This window comes from Solea solea, chromosome 19 (assembly GCF_958295425.1).
Source record: "Solea solea chromosome 19, fSolSol10.1, whole genome shotgun sequence".
In the NCBI taxonomy this organism is placed as follows: Eukaryota; Metazoa; Chordata; class Actinopteri; order Pleuronectiformes; family Soleidae; genus Solea; species Solea solea.
The window spans coordinates 19,633,312-19,653,169 of record NC_081152.1 but is presented as its reverse complement, the minus strand read 5'-3'; the positions used below and the strand labels follow the sequence as shown (position 1 = coordinate 19,653,169).

General features: G+C 41.8%; 1 protein-coding gene across 3 annotated transcripts in view; it reads right to left on the bottom strand.

Moving 5' to 3' along the window:
- The window catches only part of LOC131445912 (WD repeat-containing protein 7), a 79,216-nt gene that overhangs the window by 42,657 nt on the left and 16,701 nt on the right, over positions 1-19,858 (bottom strand). For 2 of the 3 annotated variants that reach the window (XM_058616667.1, XM_058616669.1), the window contains exons 18-22: positions 19,160-19,356; positions 14,625-14,722; positions 10,291-10,422; positions 5,198-5,316; positions 4,192-4,315 (exon numbers count right to left, since the gene is read on the bottom strand). In XM_058616667.1, coding sequence (XP_058472650.1) covers positions 4,192-4,315; positions 5,198-5,316; positions 10,291-10,422; positions 14,625-14,722; positions 19,160-19,356 — 670 coding nt within the window. The remainder of the gene's footprint in view (positions 1-4,191; positions 4,316-5,197; positions 5,317-10,290; positions 10,423-14,624; positions 14,723-19,159; positions 19,357-19,858) is intronic. The other variant, XM_058616670.1, reaches the window with a different exon arrangement.

The window sequence follows — 19,858 nt, the reverse complement described above, 5'->3', positions numbered from 1 at the left end:
GAATATGCAGGACAATAATGATGCTTTTCCACTATACAGTTCCAGCACGGCACGGCTCGCCTCTACTCGGTCACGTTGTTTTTCCATGACTTCATAGCTCCTCCTCAGTGTGGGCGGAGTCGTCATAGCAACGGCAGTATGAAACTGCGGTGACGCGGTTTTAAACGCGACACAAACATACAAACTATTGACTTGTAAAGCGGTTGTTTTGGATGTAACGGAATCATTAGAATCAGATGATTTAAAAAGAATCGTTCAGTACTTCCTGCGTGAACTGAAATACCGCTGAACGGGACGTGATTCGGCTCACAATCGATCGCCGGCTTTCAGTTTCTGTTAAATATCGACGTATTAGACATTTCCTTTTTCTAAATGTTGTAGATTAACGCATGTTTTTAAAAGTCTTTATAACTGATCTACAGTTCGACATTGTTCGCTTTGATTCTCGTGTTATGACTCTTCCAGTGACGACGCTCTCCGTCTGTCGACGTCACATTTTATAGAAACTTTTCCACTTCTGGGCAAAAATGTATGTTAGTGTGTCCATTAGACGACATCGGGATTCTGCTGCATTCCATTTACATCGGAAGTCGGCAAGTTGAAAAGTCGGGAAAAACACATGGAAACTAACGTATCTCAGGCGAGACATTGTTAGCAACACCAGTCGATCACAACCAAGGTTGATGAGGTTGATCCGAGTTTCCGAGTTCCGACTACAAATGGAACACACCATTATGTACATGTAACTTTAAAAGTACCAGGTACGAAATCAAAATTAAATGATTGTAATGTGTGATAGAGTTTTGGTTAAAACCCAACTCAATAAAACCGATATCGAACAAGAATCGGTCATCGGAAACGCTGTCGAAAACCAGATATTGATCCAGATATTGATCCTCCACGTGTTTCTACAGAAAATCCTGCTTATACCAGCTTTAAAAGACAAGACTGTGAGGAAGTTTCCGAACAACTGAGGAACGCTGGAGTTTATTATGATGTTCTGCAGGTTTATATCACACACACACACACACAGGCCTATAACTCAGCTGTCCTGGCCAAGGGGAGGAGAAGGAGAGAGAGAGATACGGGAGATGGGGGAGAAAAAGAAGAGGGGGAGGATGACAGGGAGGCAGAGAGGAGGGAGGGGAGGAGACACTCTGCCCTGCTCCAAGGTCAAGCTTGTCATGTCAGCCATGACACATAGCTCCCAGCATGCCTTGTTAACCTCCAGGACCTCCTCCTCCTCCTCCTCCTCCTCTCCTCAGTCTGTTGCTGGATCTCCTCTTCCCTCTTTAATTCCTCGTTTCCACTGGTCAAAATGACACGGTCTTAATCCTGAGTTTGAACAGGTTTTTAATCAGCGTTCAGTCACATGACACAAGAGTTTACCATTTTATTATTGTTTTGTTATGTTTTTACTGATTTTATGTTTTAGTCCTTTTATAACTCATCCAATCAGTCGTATTCCCTTCTGGTTTTATATTTATTATTATATATATTTAGATTGAAGTTGTGTACCCAGTATTTCAGGGGCAAAAAGGACAAGGTCTCATTTATGACTTTTCTCTCTTTACTTAAGTTCTACGGCATAAATGTGTCATTTATGTAGTTTTTAACTTTAACTTTCATCCACACAGACAAGGGAAAACTAGAAGGAAGTCAGGAAGGAGGAAAGGAATAAACGAAGGAAGGATAGAGCACAAGAGAAGGGAAGGTGATGAGGGAAATAAGACCATTACCATTTGCTTTAAAGAATTTTTGAATGTAATTCTATATATAGATGAGTATCAAATGGAAGGCAGGGCAAAGAGGGAAGGAGAGAAGGAAGGAAGGAAGGAAGGAACAAGGAAATGAAAAAAGAGAGTAGAAAAGGAAAAGATGGTAAAGGAGAGGTGATGAGGGACTGATGCAACAACGACAAAGGTGATGAGGGAGAAAAGAGAAGGAAAGGTCACATCTCCTACAACAGCAGCTTGACGTGGGGGGGAGAGAAAGGTAAGCGCAGGATTGGGCGATGGAGGGAAACAATAAAGTTTAAAAAAAGGAGAAGAGGAAGTGATCATTGCCGCTGAGTGATCAAAGAAACAGCTGCTTCTCTCACACTGTTTGACCCTGAGAGTGTGTGTGTGTGTGTGTTCATGCGAGCGCACGCCGCACAATGCTGGAGACTTTGTTTAATCGAGTGTGTGTGAACATGAGTGTGTTAAGTGTGTGTGTGTGTGTGTGTGTGTGTCCCTGGGTGGACTGTCCTCGTCGCTGCCTCGTCGTCTCCCTGCTGCTCAGAGACTAAAGCCTCTGGTTGTGTGGTGCGTGTGCGTGTGCGTGTGCATGGCTGGTAGTTTTGTCACACCTGCTGTGAACTTCCTCAAGTGTTCAGCTTCTGTGAATCCAAAGTGTCACGTCACCCGTGTGTCGTTTTGTGAACCGCTCACTCGCCCGCACCAAAGCCCATAGAGAAAATCAGCGTTTTTAAGCTCACATGGGCCACAGGGGCTGCTGGTCTGCTGCTGCCTCCTGTGGTCAGTTTGCGTCACTGTGGCGAATCAACAACAAATTGTTTTCTCTATGGAGTTTGGTGTGGGAGAGTGAACGGTTTATAAACTCCAGTTTCCAGGTGGAAAGGTTTGTCACACACTGAGATAACAGGGCAGACCTTTTTTTAAATGAGATAAAATCAGTTTTTCCTTGAGTAAACAATGTTTAAATGTATCCGGTTTATTATGTGGCTACGATAATGACAGTTTTACAACACAGTGAGTTAAAATGCTTCTTCTGTGCAGGTTTCCCTCATTCCGGGGATAAGCACCATCACCAGGTGTCATGAAGTAATGACACTAGTGAGTCACAGGAGCGGGAATCCTGTTCAAATCACTGGATTTGTCTTCTTTTATTTAAAAATGTGATCATTTGACCTGCAGGGTTTATGTGATGTTAAGATGAGGCGTTCAGGAGAATTTGTGAACAAACACAACAAAGGTCAACAGGATAAAAGTAGAGTTTGAAGGAAACATGTGGCTGAGGTTCAGGATCAAGAGGGAGACTTCCCTCGGGGACCCACACACATTCCCTGACTCTCCCCATGATGTTCCAGGATTTCCAGGACTAGCAGGAGTCATCTTACTGTCTGTTTCAGTCCTGCTGTGCAGCACGCAGATCAAATTCAATGACCCTTTAACCTCTCTCTCTCTCTCTCTCTGTGTTACCTCCCCTCCCTCCCCCAAGCTCTCCATCCTTCCTCATCCCCCGAGGTCACCGCTCCATCACTCCCACCATCTCCCCTGCCTGCGGTACTGCTGTGGTAACACAACACGGACTGGTGCCCGTTTCTATGGTAACAGTTCCCCTGAGAAACCCCCCCCAGCATCCTCAGCAACCATGACTCCTACACACACACACACAGCATTTTAGAGGGCTGTTTCTAGTAAAAGAAGGTGGAGATTCACCTTTCTTCCCATCAGCAGGTCTAACTATAGACGGACACAGAGGGAGAGAGAGAGAGGGACTAGGAAATACACAGAGCTACAGACAGATAGATGAACAGAATAAGAGACAGAACACACACACACAGAGGAGAGAGAGAGAGAGAGAGAGAGAGAGAGAGAGAGAGAGAGAGAGAGAGAGAGAGAGAGAGAGAGAGAGAGAGAGAGAGAGAGAGAGAGAGATTTTTTCAAATTGGGTTTGTTTGATAGACATTCCGGGGTCAACGGGGGAAAAAAAGACGATTTTAGCTGCTTAGCAAAAGGCTTGCTTAATAAATTCTACACCAACAACACATTCACCACTTCCTTTCACTATTACACAACCATTTCTGAGTGGAAAATCAAGTTAGTGTGACTTCCTAAGTTGTTCACGCTCCCTGCACCAAAGTCTATTGAGAAAACAAGCGTTTTAAGGCTCACAGGGACACGTGGACACAGGGACACGGGGGAACCAACAATTTCCAAACACCAAGGTTACCCAGTGGCACATTTGAAGTGACTGATGGAGTCCGCAGTGGATCAACATCCACCCCGTGTGCTGTAATGAAAAATCATTCATTTTCTCTATGGGGTTTGGTGCAGGGGAGCAAGCGCTGCTTTACAAAGTGACCCGAACCTCATTTAGCTGGTGAGAAAAGGCCGTTTAACAGCAGTGAACACAGTCTGAAGACAGCGTGGAATTAAAAATGACTCAGATTACTGAGGCACTCACGTGAGCTGACCATGTCCACATACTGAGGCAGGTACAGAGCCCATGCGTCGATGGTGTCCTTGCGTCCCGATTGGCCGATTCGTCTCAACTCGGCCAACAGGAGAGCTTGTGCTGCCTCTCGCACCTGAGAGAGAGAGAGAGAGGGAGAGAGAAAGAGAAAGAGGGAGAGAAAGAGGGAGGGAGAGAGGAGAAGAGGTCTTTAGAGACATTTTTATCATTAATAAGACGTTTGGTCCTCACCTAATAAGACGTTTTGTCCTCACCTGCTGTATAAACAGCAGGTGAGGACATTTTGTCAGGATGTTTCAGCATTAAGACTTGGTTTGAGTGACAGGGTTGGAACCAGGTTTATGTTAGGGTTAGAGATTTAGTTGTGTACAAGAACATTCTTGTATTTGTTGCCTCTTTAGGACCTTTTTTCTGGCATAAGCACTAACCTTTGTCAGGACCCGTGGTCGTAATAAGGCAGAACCTCATTTCTCATCGATTTTTATCCAAGACCAGTTGTCCTCTTGAGGGCCAATATCTGGTTCTAATGAGGTTGAAATTCAGTTTCTGAAGCTTTGGTTCAGATTAAGATTAGCACTAGGGATTAACAGTGAGAGGTAGGGTTCTTATGTATTTGTTGCCTCTTTAGGACCTTCATCAGGACCAGTAGTCCTCATGGAGAGCAAAACGTGGTCCTAATGAGCAAGAACTTCATTTCTGAGGAACTGGATAAGTTTAATATTTAAAATTTTGGTTGGGTTAAGGTTAGGGTTAGTCATTCACTGGTTATGGTTAAAGTTAAGGGTAATGCTTTCTTTAGGTTGTCCGAACAGATGAAAGTCAAAGCAGAAGCCTAAGAAGAATAGCTGTGCAGAGGAAGTGAGGACTCTGGTTGGTCCTCAGAGCTTTAATGAGACTTTTTCGGGTTTAAGACCTGGTTTTATGGTGAAGGTTGGACATTGAATTGTGATGGATGAGGTTAATGGGCCAGATATGTCTATGTGTGAGAGTACATTACCTCCAGACAGCGATCCTGCCATCTCCTCGCCAACATCTCCAGCAGAGGAGGTCTGTACTTGTCCAGGCCGAGGAGGTCGGGGAGCATCACACAGTGCATGGCTGCCAGCTGGCTCCAACCTGAACACACACACACACACACACAGACTCAGAGTTAGAGGAGACTGTAGTGAAGGTCATGCTCAAACCTCACCGCTGTCACATAAAACTCTAAATTCAACCTATTTTTTGTACAAATGTGCAGAGAAACGTTGACAGACGAGCATCAGGGATTAGCCGTGTGTTCCAGTTGCCCCTGAATGAGTTCACAACCTGGAATTGCAACTTCAGGGGGCGCTCCGTTTAAAACTGTCTACTCGTAACTGAGAAAATGACGACGTCCGAATACAACTGGAACGTTCTCCAAGTGATATGACAGCTACCTTTCAACAGACATCCCTATCAACCATTTTAGGAAGGTTGAGATTATGCTAAAAGCTAACTGACTACAGTTTGCATTGTTAAATGTTTCAATATAGTTAAATTCATCATGATTTCATGATTTGGGGGTGGAGTGGCTCCGAGGTTAAGACCGGTACCCTGTGTGCGAAAGACATCATGGTCACAATGGTCACAAGATCGACTCCACCCCTGGCTGATTGTACTCAATTCCATTGTAAGTCGCTTTGGATAAAAGCGTCTGCTAAATGACATGTAATGTAATTTCCGTCCGTTTTGCTAAAATAAGCTGTTAAAAAACATGTCTCTATATGACAGCAGTGGGTTTTTTGTCACATTCACAGTAACTTCATACTTACACAATCCTCATGAACACACACACACACTAACAACAGTTCAACAACATGATGGGAAAAGTACGGTTTTAAAGCACGGTTACTTCCAGTCTTGGTTAGAGTTCCGTTGTTATTTCTGCTAACCAGAGCTGAGGGGCAGATGTACCAACCTGTTGGAGACGGCATTCTGTCGCAAAGAGGCCCTGTTTTAACGTAGAAGAAAACCACAGACAAATCTGGTTTTCCTTCTCTTAAGACGCAATCCTGGGAGAATCGAGGGGAAAGTTTCCCACAGAAATGTGGAGGGAATCTATAAAATGTGACCAGCCGAAAACTGTGGGTAAAGGTTGCAACCGTTTCACGATGAAAAGTCTGCCGGCCTCTGATTGGTCAGAGAGTGTCGTCACTGGAAGAGTCATGAGCTCGATGTCTGAAACAAGAATCAAAGCGAACAATGCCGAACTGTAGATCAGTTAAAAAGACTTAAAAATTCTTAAAAAAACATGACGTTTATCACCAACATTTAGCAAAGGAAATGTCTAAAATCTCAATATTTAACAGGAGTATTCGGAGTATTTAGCAACAGCACTGCTGAAAGCCGCCAATCAATCGTGAGTTCGAATCACGGCCACGTTCAGTGGTATTTCAGTTCAGTGACTGTGTCAGAACTCGTGTCAGGAAGTACTGAACGATTCTCTGAACAAATCTTTTTAAATCAACAGATTCTAATGATTCAGTTACAACCAAAACAACTGCTTTACAAGTCACTGGTTTGTGTGTTTGTCATCGCGGCAGTTTCACTCAGTCTTCCTATAATAACCCCGCCCATGTTGAGGAGGAACTATAAACTGAGTTGAGAGTTGAGCCGAGTAGAGCTAGAACTGTATAATGGAAAAGTGCCACCATTTAAGATGGCTTCTCGTTTTCAAAAACTGGTAGCCCGATGAAGGTCTAGAAACGAAACTTTGCCCCGAAACTAACCCTAACCCTAACACACAAGAGTCTTGTTGCTGATCAATGGTTAACTTTTCTGTCGTATGCACAAGTTTTTACCTGCTGTCATGTAAGAGCAAATAAAACCACGTTAGGCACACTTTCCCGTGAAGGTGTTAGCCAATCAAATCATGTTTGTCCATTTAAGATCAAACAGTACAGACTAGATTTGCCCTGGAATCCAGGTAACGTGTTTGATTTAAGATGGAAACATGTTGAGTGAACGGCTTGAAGGACTTTGACCGCCAAGGCTTGGAGCTCCACTCAAGTGCGATTTCTAGCATTAGCTCGGATTGCGCAATTAGCCGCAGGCTTGGTATGTCCCAGGTAAAACGAAGGCGGCACGACTCAAGCTTGGGTACATCTGCCCCTGGTGGTGCTTCACATCAAAATGAGAGAAGGACTGACAACAACCTCATCTTGTCAGGATGAATTTAACCATTTTTTATTCCACGCAGCTTCACAACAACAACACCACGGCACCGTCTGAAGGATTCGACCTCAAACACATGAGAAAACCTTGAGGGTTTTCAGGACTAAACAATAAACACCAGGTGATGCGACAAAATACGAATCTCTTCCCTTGATTTCGTCTGATGGAGAAAAATAACATTTCAAAATGTTTTTTACATCCAGTCGGAGCTGAAATCGTGGCTCATTTTTACAGAGAAAAAAAAACCACACACACTAGCTTTTACACAGGGGACAAGAAAACTCATCGTCGACATTAAAAACCAAGCACCTTAGTCACATATATTGGCTCAATATATGGTTCCCGGAGAGGATGCAGGAACGTGAAATATACGTTTTGGTCACGGACACTGATCGGCTTTTTTTTTTTAAGCAGGGAAAGAAATTTCAGAGCAAATTTCTTTACCAAACGCAGCGTGTGAGACTTACCTTTGCAGAACAGGGAAAAGTCAAACTGTTAGCTTTGTTACAGAGTGAAATCAGAAATAGATACTGTACATATGTGTATGTAGAGGTTGACCGAGTTACTGTGAAGAAAACAAGTCAACATTTCATATTCAGATTGACAGACAATAATCAGTCAACCTCTATTTGTAAAAGCTGCATCACTGTCTTGCAGAAACCTCGAGTGGTAAAAAGGTTAATAAACCAATTTATTTAAAAGTCATAATTGCTCCTAGTGAAGCTAGTTAGCAAAATGGTAGGTGTTGAACCAGATGCTGCTTTAGATGTTTGACGGCTGAGATAAGGCTGATTTTACGCAGATTAAAGATATCTGGAGAAGTTTTGGAAACATTGCTGGATCCATTTTTTGTTTTGCAACTCACAAGCTCCACGTCTTCTTCTAGATTTTTGGTGTATTTCTGTTGCAGTGTTACAGCACCCCATACAGGCCTGGCATATATGTGCCCAGCCATGGAAAAACCAGGAACAAGTCTCCCGATAGACATTTTGAGTTCTTTACAGATTCTGAAAGAGTGATGTCTAAGCTTTCCAACCATGTCTAACATGGAAATATCAGAGAAAAATAAAAGGATATAAGAATATAAGAATATAAATTTCATAAAAAAATTTCATAAGAATATAAATTTCATAAAAATTAAAAACAAGAAAGGTAATATACTTGAGAGTTAGAAGGATCAAAGATAGATACGTATTTCTTTAAGAACCTTGAACTCTAAGTTCTTGAAACTATGCGGTGTTGTTTTATGGAGAACAAAAAAGAACAAGATTGTACAGAGAAAGTTACGTTTTCTGTGTGGATAAGGCCTTACAAATTACGCCAATATTTCAATTTGCATCCCGATTCGTTCTCATCAGTTGCGACTTCAGTTTCACTTTCACCTCGTAAGTCTTAAAAAAAACAAATCCCTGCTTTGACTTGTTCCTATTTTTGGAAACTAATCAAACAAATGCCTTCTCACACTTTAGGTACAGGAAAAGGGAAATGTAGTGGACACTGTTTGGTTGTATTATTAGCATTGGATGCATTTCTTTCCAACCATTTTTTGCTAACAGGAACAATTTTTGAGTGTAATTGTTTTAATGACACTAACAGTGACAGTGTGGTTTCTGCAGGGCAGTGTTTTAAAATCATAAACACAAAGTTGCAGTTTTACTACAATATCACTACAGGTACTAATAAGGAATGAACATCTGAGTGCATGCTTGCAGTTTTCTGTCCTAAAACTTCACTAGAATGGTAAGAAACCATTTACTAAATCAAAGTTATTCACACTTTGAAAAGGCACTTGTATTTCCCTACAAACCACAGACATTCATCGTACAGGAAAATGGGGCAGGACGCCTCCAACACCCTGTGAGAAAAATTCTGATAATTAGTTTCTCATTTGAGCTCATGAGGATGAAAATGTACTTTAATTTAATTTACTGGGAGAATTTAACATTCTGTCATTCAGTCATGTTCTAAATTTATTTAATGTCTATTTATTGCTGGGCACCAACTTTATGTTTTGATTATTTAATCGATGTTTTGTTTGACTTTGTGGCGAAACCCTCCCTCCTCCCCATTACATCAGGTGGAAAAACAGCAAGCATGCAAACAGTGAGCACACAGAGACACCGGGACATCAGGACACACAGACAGACAGGGCATAAAAGGACATGTTGACCAGGATAAAAAGGACTGTTATCAGTTCATGCTCAGATGCATCAGGTCCACTTCTTTGCAGACGACACAACGCTGTTTGTGTCTTTGTACAGAAGATTGAATGGAGACATTTTTGATCATTTGTTAAATTTAAATGAAACATTAGATAGAAAATTGAATTAAATAACAGCTGATAATCCGATAAAGTGTAGATTTAAAACCCTCGGCTGCTTCTCGGGCTAATTATTCTGCACTGGTGACTTGAACCGAGTGGATCTGAGAGTGAACTGAACTCGACAAGGACAGGACAGACAGATAAACAGATACACGACGCCGCAGACCAAAAAACGAGGACAAGACTGGAGCGAGACACCTGAGATGAAAACCTAACATTTGCTGCAGGGGGAGGAAAAGAAAAAAAAAAAACAAGACTGATGCAAGAGAAGAGAGATGAGGTGACGAGACCCGAGGAGAGAAACGTTGGGAAGATGAATAACTGATGGAGAGAAGAGAGGGAAGGTGAAGAATCGTGATGACATGAAGAGGAGAGTGAAGTGGAGAGAACAATGAAAAATAGAGAAAGAAGTGGATGGTGGGAATATAATATATATATATATATATATAAATATATATATGTGTGTGTGGAAAGGAGAAAAGAAAGGATGCTACAGGAAAGAATATTTTCAAAGAAAAAGAGTATGGCTACGAGCTGTTTCCCTAACAGGTACCCGTCACTTCATTCTGTACCTTCGTTTACTGAGGGGATGTTATGTAAAGCAGGGCCGGGGCTGGGAAAACCAGGGGCCCCCTGGGGAAGGCCCCCGGGGGGCCCCCGAGCCCCAGCAGCAGCGCCAGTGTTGGCTGCGGTGGCTACAGCAGCTTGTAAAGAGGAAGAGAAGGAGAGAGAAATAGTCAAGAAGGAAACAGGTTAGGAAAAATATATATATAAACATACAGAGAAAGGACACGCAGAGTCAGACGAAGAAGAAGAAGAAAACAAAGCACTGACAAAGAACATGAACGGAAAAACTAAAACATAAAGTTAATCATGTTGCGTTTTCTAAGCATCTGATATTTCCGACTTGAAAATAAGTAGCAAAAACATTAAAACATTAAACATTATTATGCCAAAGTTTAAGAATTATTTTAGCATCTTCACATGACAGTGAGAGTATTATTTAATTAAAAGTAATTAAAAATACTTCAAAATTCTTAGCTGCAAAGCTTGAACATTACTAACAGCCCAAACCCAGAGATTAAAGCTAACAGATACATGCTAACTCATGTCATACATTATCATTAGCAATTCAATATGTCATATGTCACTTATGCTAGCATGTGCTGATGGTAAACTTACAGATTTTATAGAAAATTTCATTGTGGCCATGAATACAAATATTTTGCCTGCAGAACTTGGCTAAAGCTAACAGATGTAATAACACATATCATATGCTATCATTAGCAATTAGCTATGTCATTTTTCACTTCTGCTAGCATGCTACCGATGGTAAACCTCCAGATTTACACGTTAAAAATTAAATGTCTGGATTAAAACCACATGTGTTACAGCCTGAGCCCTTTTCCTGATTTGAGAAAGATGTAGCAGTTAGCAGTCGCTAACAACATTACCAACAATACTAACGTGATTGATTTTAGGGACCGAGGATTTATCGTAATGTAGACTAATTTACTGAGTAAACCTTTGGCTTCTTTTACTGTGCCCAAAAAACTGAGATGAAAATATAAACAAATACAAAATAAATAACTGAAAAATATTTATTTAATTCTAATGCAGAAAAATACAAAATGAAAGTTACTACTAAAGGTTCACACAAGGCAATTTCCCTGCACAGCTGTTAGTGAGTACACAAAAATACTGAAAATTAAATTATCGTCTGATGACTTGTCCGGGCCAAGAATTCTGTTTGATTCTGATTCACAGTCTGACCAGAAACATGAGACTCAAGAATGGGGTAAAGAGACTATATTAACGCCCAGTTTCTCTCCAAAATTGGTAAATTTTTTGGCTCATCTAGTTTTGTACATACACCAACAGTATATGACGGTATTATAAATGAAAAAGACAATAATTGATGCATTTTAGTCCATTCTTGAGCAACTGAATGTCAAACAACAACAAACTGAAATTAGCAGCCTGAAGATCCTTCCCCCTCAAGTGTAAACTCTGCATATTCATATAGAATCAGTTAGTAGAGATTTCCTGGTTCATGAGACAAAGGTTTCAGACTGTGGCGGGACCACAAAGACCAAATACATTCATAAATATCTTCATTTAATTTCTATTAAAATAACAAAACTACACAGATGTCATTGACTTTCATGTTTTTTTGTTAGCGCCGTAAACCTGAAACCTTCGTACAGTGGAGATCAAACTTTTAATCGTAGGTATTTTATCAGTAAAAAGACAGAAAGCACAACTTTTCATACACATAAAGAACATCATGTTGTGTTTCTTCTGCAACAGGCATCATTTAAAACATTAGAACCAGAGAAAAGACACAGACAGGAAAACAGTTACGTATAACATCATAAACAGGTGGAGGTGAAGTCTGAGAGATAGAAAGTGCAGTGAACGACAGATGTGAACATTTACAGAGAGAGAGAGGGAGAAAGAGAGCGGTGTTTGTGGCAGCGAGCTGAAGCCATGCAGAGAACAACTGAGTGAACGACAGAGAACACAACGAAGAGAAAGAACAAAGAAAAAGAACGAGAAGAAAGAACCAAGAGAAAGGCTGACGGAGGAGATAAAAGCGGTCGTCGGCAGTTTTCTAACATCCACGTGGGAAAAAAGTTTAACATTTCAAACTAGACTTTACTGAATAAACTTAATCTTATATTATAAATTATCCTTCTTTTTAATCTAGAGATGGAACCTTTTGCAAAAAAAGCTTTAGGTGTTAATATAAGATTGCACTCTATGCAGATGATAGTTTGATGTTTATGTCTAACCACAGAATTCAGTGCTAAAATGACATTTGTTTAATAGTAGTTTAACAAAGGCTTTGACCTCAATTTAATGATGAATTTAAATTGATGAAGTTCTCCTTAATCCAAAAACGTCCAGTATTTTATTTTCAATACACCTAAGCATGAGTATATAAACTCTTTTATTATAAGAGAATATTGATATTTTTCAACACGATCTGGTTAAAAGAATCACACCTGTTATTAAAAGGACGCTAAAGTGACGTAATCATCATCATGCCCTCATCAAATCCATTCAAACAGTCATCAAAAACACAGAATCAGTGAGGTGTCACATCAATACAACACGACACTCAGTTATTGTTAGATGAAATGTTTGCAGCAATTTTAAGGATAGAAAAAGATAACAAGAATCACCAGAATAATCCCTTTGAAGAAGGTGGGGAAGTAAAAAATTAGACCTGCACTTATTTTGACCGATATTTTGATATGATACATAATAATTAGCAGCATTGTTGCATGTTAAATGTCATTTTCATTACAAAATATGTTCTAAAATCATAAATATCAAAACATATTTTGCACTTAACTGTGCGGCCCTGATGGAACTGTATACAACGAGATGATAAAAAAACGACTGAAAAACAAGGATGTTTTCATTTAAATCTTCCTGCATTAACGTCCTGAAGTAACGAGCGCGGGATAATTGTAGGTGTTTTTAAATGAAGTGCAGACAGACAGACAGACAGACACCCTGCCCGCGCTCTCTATATCCCTCCTAGTGCTGCAGTATATTAGAGGGGCCTCCTCATTTATTTCCATGTGAAAGGAGACAGTGAGCCGGGGTTAACAGCGCTCTCCTGCACGCACACACACACACAGACACACGCCGGGCTGAAGTAGCCGGCGAGGCAGAGGTCACGGCCGGGCGTTCCCTCTGAATGGGCGTGAATAGGCGTGTGGCATGAATAAGTCCATGCGCTTATCACGCTTGGCCTCCATTAGGGCATGACAATAGCAGGGAACCCCACGCCCCTCCCCCCACACCTGAGGGTGCCACCCATGGCACACGAGGGGGTGTGTTCTTGTATTCGTTACCTCTTTAGGACACTTTTTTTCTGTGGTAAAAAACAATGACCTTGTCGGGTCCAGTAGGTCCGCATGGAGACCCAAACCTGGTCCCTAATGAGGCAAGAAGCTCATTTCTGAGGGACTGGTTAAGGTTTAAGTTTAAAGCTGAGGCTTTGTTTAGGCTGTGCTAATGACGGAAGTCAATGCAGTGTCCTCACAAAAAACGCTGTGCAGACGTGTGTGTGTGTGTGTGTGTGTGTGTGTGTGTGTGTGTGTGTGTGTGTGGTATAGGCAGATGGTGACGGCTGGTTAAAAATGTCGCCGACAGTGACCTGGAGCAAGTTTCTGTCTGCTGTCAAAGACTGAACTTCTTTTTCAGAACCTTTACTTTATTTCTCAGCGTCTGTTTCGCCCACTTCACTTGTCTTCATCCCTTCCCCTTGTCTTCATCCCTTCCCCTTGTCTTCATCCCTTCCTCAGCACCACTCACAACTTGAAAACTCTGTAAATTTTTGTCCATTTGCAACCAGTTGATTAGAATGTGGCAAACTTTGGCCAAATAAATATTTTATTCATTCTCTGGCTACTAAACGACTGACATTCCTAATTCTAATTTAATTTTTCATGACATGTCGCTCAGTGTTTCTCAAACCCGGCACAATGATGTTCTCAAATGTCTTATTTTTTTGTCCACAAACTAAAACTGATTGTTTTAATGATTTCTATGTTAAATGGAGCAAAGATACCAGAAAATACTTCATGTAAGAAGCTGAAAAACTAGAGAGACTGGTTTTAATTCTTTAAAAAAGACAAAACAGTTGATCAATAATCGATGAATGGTTGCCGCTCCAGGTCGGACACGAGTCGTCGTGTAAAGAGCCGCTGACCGAGGAAACAGCAGCAGCTTCACGCTGTGAGGGGTTTTCTATAACTCTGTGGGTTTTATTGCCGGTGGGCTCCATTATCAAACCCCCACCCAACCACCACCACTAACCTTCCCACCCGCCCGCCTGCCTGCAGGCCCTGGGGAAGTGTGAAGTGAGCGCCCCTCCTTTTGTAGTTACCTTGTTTGATCTGGGCCTGTAGCGCCGGGCAGGAGGGCTGGGGCGGGACAGCCGGCGTCCTGCGAGGAGACTCCGGGGTTCCTCCTGGTCTGGGAGGCCTGGAGGAGGATCACAGAGAGAGGAGGCATGAAATATTAAAGGAGGGAGGGAGGAGAGATGGAGGGCCAGGACACACACTCTCACACACACACACAATCCAAAGAAACACACTCTTCAGTCTTCACCCAAACATTTTTTATTCCAGTTTCTTGAAACCAGCAGATAGAATATCTGTGTGTGTGTGTGTGTGTGTGTGTGTGCGCGCACGCGTGTGTGTTTGTGTGTGCGTGCGTGTGTGCGTGTGCGTGTGCGTGCGTGTGTCTCTCAGGCTCCAGCGTATTGAATTTTGGGCTGAGGACACAAAGCAGAGACTGAAACAGACTGGAGGCGTCTCCGACTTCCAGAGACACACACAAACATTTCCAATACAACAATCAATGGCATGATCGATCACGGTTGCCGTGGAAACGCATCTCTTGCCATGCCACGCCGCTGTACTACAGTAAGTACTCGTAAATTCAAAAAAACGAGGTCAGGGAGTGAAGATGAAGAAGAACTTTCAAACTTTCACATTAAAAGACGTTTTGATAAAAGGAATCATTTTGCAAAATAAGCTGGAAAAAAATGTGATAAAGTCCTGGAATGTAGTGGACATTTCACACACACACACACACAATGTATTGGTGTAAAAGACACACACACAAACGCACACAAACACCTTTTATGTGACACAGATGAGGCAGTGAGATCCATTCAGGAAAGAGAACACAAGAACATGTGCACCTGCATGTATCCCCCCCCACACACACACACACACACACACACACACACACACACACACACACCTGCTCTCACAGCCTTTCACTGTAACACACACAAAGAAACAGCGACAACCACACACACACACAGAGTCTTTGTGGTTGAAAAACACAAAGAAACACACACAGTATCACAGAGAATGACATGAAAAAGCTTCACATTTAACAACAAACACTTTGGATTTCTAACGATATCCCTCCTGTGTGTGTGTGTGTGTGTGTGTGTGTGTGTGTGTGTGTGTCCTCAGTGAGTCCACGGGAGACTGTTGATATGCCAGATGTGTGAGTAACAGACGGACAGACGCTTGTACTAATGTACAAAGTTTAAACTATAAAATGTGATAGAAAATTTCTATTTCCGGATAACGAGTTCATATTTTGTGTTGGTGTCACAGTCGTGTCATCGGACGACCTCTTGAGAAACTCCGTGTCGCACTGCCGCTGTAGCTCTTTCAGTTGAGATCAAATTGTCGCAGTTTTTATGTCGCTACGATAAACGAAGCGTACGAAGCGTAATGGCCAAGATGGACACCAAATTCGCCAAATGGCCGACATCCTATTGAGTTGAGGCCGTGGTGCCAATGGACTTTTTTGTTTGTCTTGGGCTGTAACGCGTTCCCACCAAGTTTCATGAAATTTGGGGCAACTTATTTTTGAGTTGCTCCACCCACGTTTCCCCTTAGGGGAGGCGCTATAGAGCCCTTGAGCAATACACAGGTTTCGGGCATTATTCCAACATGGCCCTTTTCACCACTCCTGATCGCCGTGCAGAGTTTCAAGAGTTTTAATGCTCGTTAACCTCCTCAAAAATGATAATCTGAAGGAAAACAACACAGGCATTCGTGCTCAGGACCCTGGTCAGATTAATGCAGGGCTCACTGTGTGTTGAGCAGTTAACAAGATGGTAAATGTCATCATTTTTGCAGGGGCATTAACAGTGTGTTGAGCTTAACGGAGAAGCTTCAAGATGCATTCAAGAAGCCTCGTAAAAAGGTCTTTACTTCTACAAAGTCTACAGACTGAAATAGTTGCTGCTGCTGCTGCTGCTGCCATACACTGCAAATTAGGTCGTCGTTGGGGTGGAAAGATGTGATTTCGTAAATGCAATCATTGATAAAATATTTGGTTTTATATTTCGTCACAGAAACCGAAGTGATTAATTGATTACATTATTTTCTGAATCCAATCTTAATCCTCAGAATCCACGACACCATTATGTGAATTATATTAGATATCAGACTTTATCAGGCTAAATAAATCCAGTGTGTGTGATTGGTCGATGCAGCTCGCGATTGTATCTGACTGCTGCTGCTGCTCTCTCTGTATCTGCATGTGTAAAATGTGTTTTTTTTATCTAAAATAAAATCTAAATCCATCAATTTCGGTCAAACTCACTCTAGTTTCGTAATTTAAATTCAAAGTTTATAGGTAAAAAAAAAAGACTATTTATAAAGATAAATTAGTTGAATTAATGTGAAATGTGTGTTTATTTAGGATGTGCGCAGATTATTATACGTGACCTTCAGGCTTCTTCTGTATTTAATCTGAAACTCACGGCTGAGTTTATTAATGTTTGTTGGTTTAGACTCAGATTACAGCAAAACTGAGCTAGAAAATGAATGAAATTGTTGTGTTCACAAATGTGTTCAAGTTATGACATTTTGTTGGGGATTAACCTCAAACTGCAAAACTGACACATAATGATCCCGATTAATCGATAAAAGCCAGGTTGGTTTTTTTTTGGAAAGTTCTACATGTTTTCAGGAGTGAGAATGAGTTCTCAGTCTGGAGTTTTGTTGTTGTTGCCGAGGGATGGAGATATTTTTTTAACTTTTTCCAACACTGTCATAAATGTAAGAGTGGGTGCGTGAAAAGAAAGAAAGAAAGAAAGAAAGCCCAAACACCTTCAAATATTCACAGTGGCTGGTTCTCAGAGCTGAGGTTTGGAGAGAAGATCAGTGTTTGGGTTTAATAAAAGCAGCTCAGACGTGAACACACAGAGGAGGAGAAAGTAAGAAAAGAGAGAACTTCCTCTGTTTGCTTACTTTCACGCTGCTGCCACGTCAGCTCGAGACTCTGCCGTGTTTTATTCTTATTCTTAACAAACACATTCACCCAAATCCTGAAAGTGAAGCTAACGTGGAAGTGTCTAAGCCTGTATTCTCCTGAACGGCCTTTAGGGGGCGACTCCACCGGTTTGAGTTATAATGTCAGTTAACATTTTCCTGAGAAGTTAATGGTCTCAATCGCAAGTTTCAGATCTTGCATGACGTCCATTTTCTAAAATATTGTTCCCATGGTTCCACCAGTTGTACACACATTTCCTTTGGTGGTACTTAAGTTTGAGAACCACTGAAGTAGGCCATAGATAAGGAGACACGCACCAATAGACGGCCTTTTCTACCTGTAAAAATTCAGTTTTTGTGACTCTGTAACCCTCTCGCACTCCCCTGCACCAAAGCCCATGGAGAAAATCATCATTTTTAGCTCACAGCGACACAGGAGCTGCTGTGCTACAGCTGCTTTATTTGGCAAGTTTGTGTCACCGAGGTAAATTCAAACAAAGGATTTCAAACACTGACGTGACAAAGTAAGACATTTGTACTTGGTGCTGGAGGCAGCAGTGGATCAACAACTGCTGTGTGCCTGCAAACTAAAAACAATGGAGTTTGGTGTGGGAGTGGAGCAAGTGGCACATACGTCAGTTTCCTGCAGGAACGATGCAATGACTGACTGTCTGTGTCTGTCTGTGTGTGTCTGTCTGTGTGTCTCTCTCTCTCTGCAGGGTGTTTGTGTGCATGGTTGACGAAATGTTGAAATGATGTGTTGGTGTTACAGGAGCAGGACCTCGACCTCTGTGTTAAATCTTTCACAATGAGAGCTCAGACAGACTAAACAATCAGCTCCCCACACACACATACACACTGCTGAAATCACTGTGTATATGAACGTCGGCCATGTTTCTCTGCTCTGAATTCAGCCCCTGGTTTTTGTGTTTTCTTTAGCTTGTTAGTTTGTTTTTCTGGTGAATCACTGATGATGGATCAGGTTCTGTGGTTTCTCCGCCCACTGAATCCAGATTTTACCGTTAAAGGTTCAGCACGAAATCTAATCCTAGAGCTGGATTATCACATTTGACTATTTCAGGCTCGCTTTTTTCTTTGTTATCCATCATCTGGTCTTTTGTTTGCAGACTCTATGACTTTGTCATCTCTTTTTTAGACCAGCACAAGTTCTTAGAAAAGTTCATGACCCCCTTTTTTTTTTTCGGGCACAATTCTGAAAACACAAGTCCACTGATCTCGAGGTGGATGCCAAACCTTCTCACACCAATCCTGGTCCTCCAGAGCTAAATGTTGTTTAATTTAGGGCTGCAACTAACGATTACTTTCATAATCGATTAATCTGCCGGTGATTTTCTCCATTAATTAGTCCATCAAATGTCTTGTTTTCTCCACAAACCAAAAAACGATTCAGTTTTAATCGTTTCTTCGTCATACGGAGCAGAGAAACCAGTAAATATTCACATTTACGAAGCCCTAGTTTAATTACAGTTCATCCCATGTCCACTAGATGTCACAAAAAACAAAAAGTGCCACTCCTGAATAAAGTTCTACTGTTCAAGTGTGGACATAACTACAGAGAAAATACTTTGTGTACAGTTTGTTTGTTTGTTACCTGGCCGGTGCTTTCTTCATGTGCTCCCCGACGAACGTGGCGTTGGTCATGCCCATCAGCGTGTTGGCCAGCGAGATGACGGACAGCAGGTGTTGCGTGGTGACGGCCCTGGACACGCCATACGTCCCCTTCCCCACGATTTCTGACAGAGTCAGCTTACGGCCCGTCGCCAGGGACAACTGGTACAGCAAGGACTCCTGGGAAAAATGATGTGTGTGTTACTCATAAAAATATAAAACGTTTGAGTTTTCTTGGCCTACAGAGGCGGCCATTTTGTGCTGCCGTGTTTCTACAGTACCCTGTGTACGAGTGTACATTTAAAAAGTGAAATACGTCCTTTTCTGGTCTTTGAGGGCCACCGTAGTTCCCCGACACTTGGGAAAGTGAGGGTGGAACAAATGAGATGTCTGTTGGTCACAATTTTCAGTCTCGCCACTAGATGTCACTAATTCTTACACGCTGGACCTTGGTGTAGATTTTTATTGTCATTGTACAAGTACAGTGGAATCTGGTGGCTGTCGGAGCAAAAACAATAAGAATAATAAATATATACATGTAGATGTAAAGTGCTTAACCTATAATCATTTCAAATCAAAAAAATGCTTTGCTATAGGCAAGGGCCTAGCTTTACTGAGGCCGCCATCTTGTGCCGTCATGTTTCTACAGAAGCCCGTGCAGACAAACCAGAAGTTTCGCATT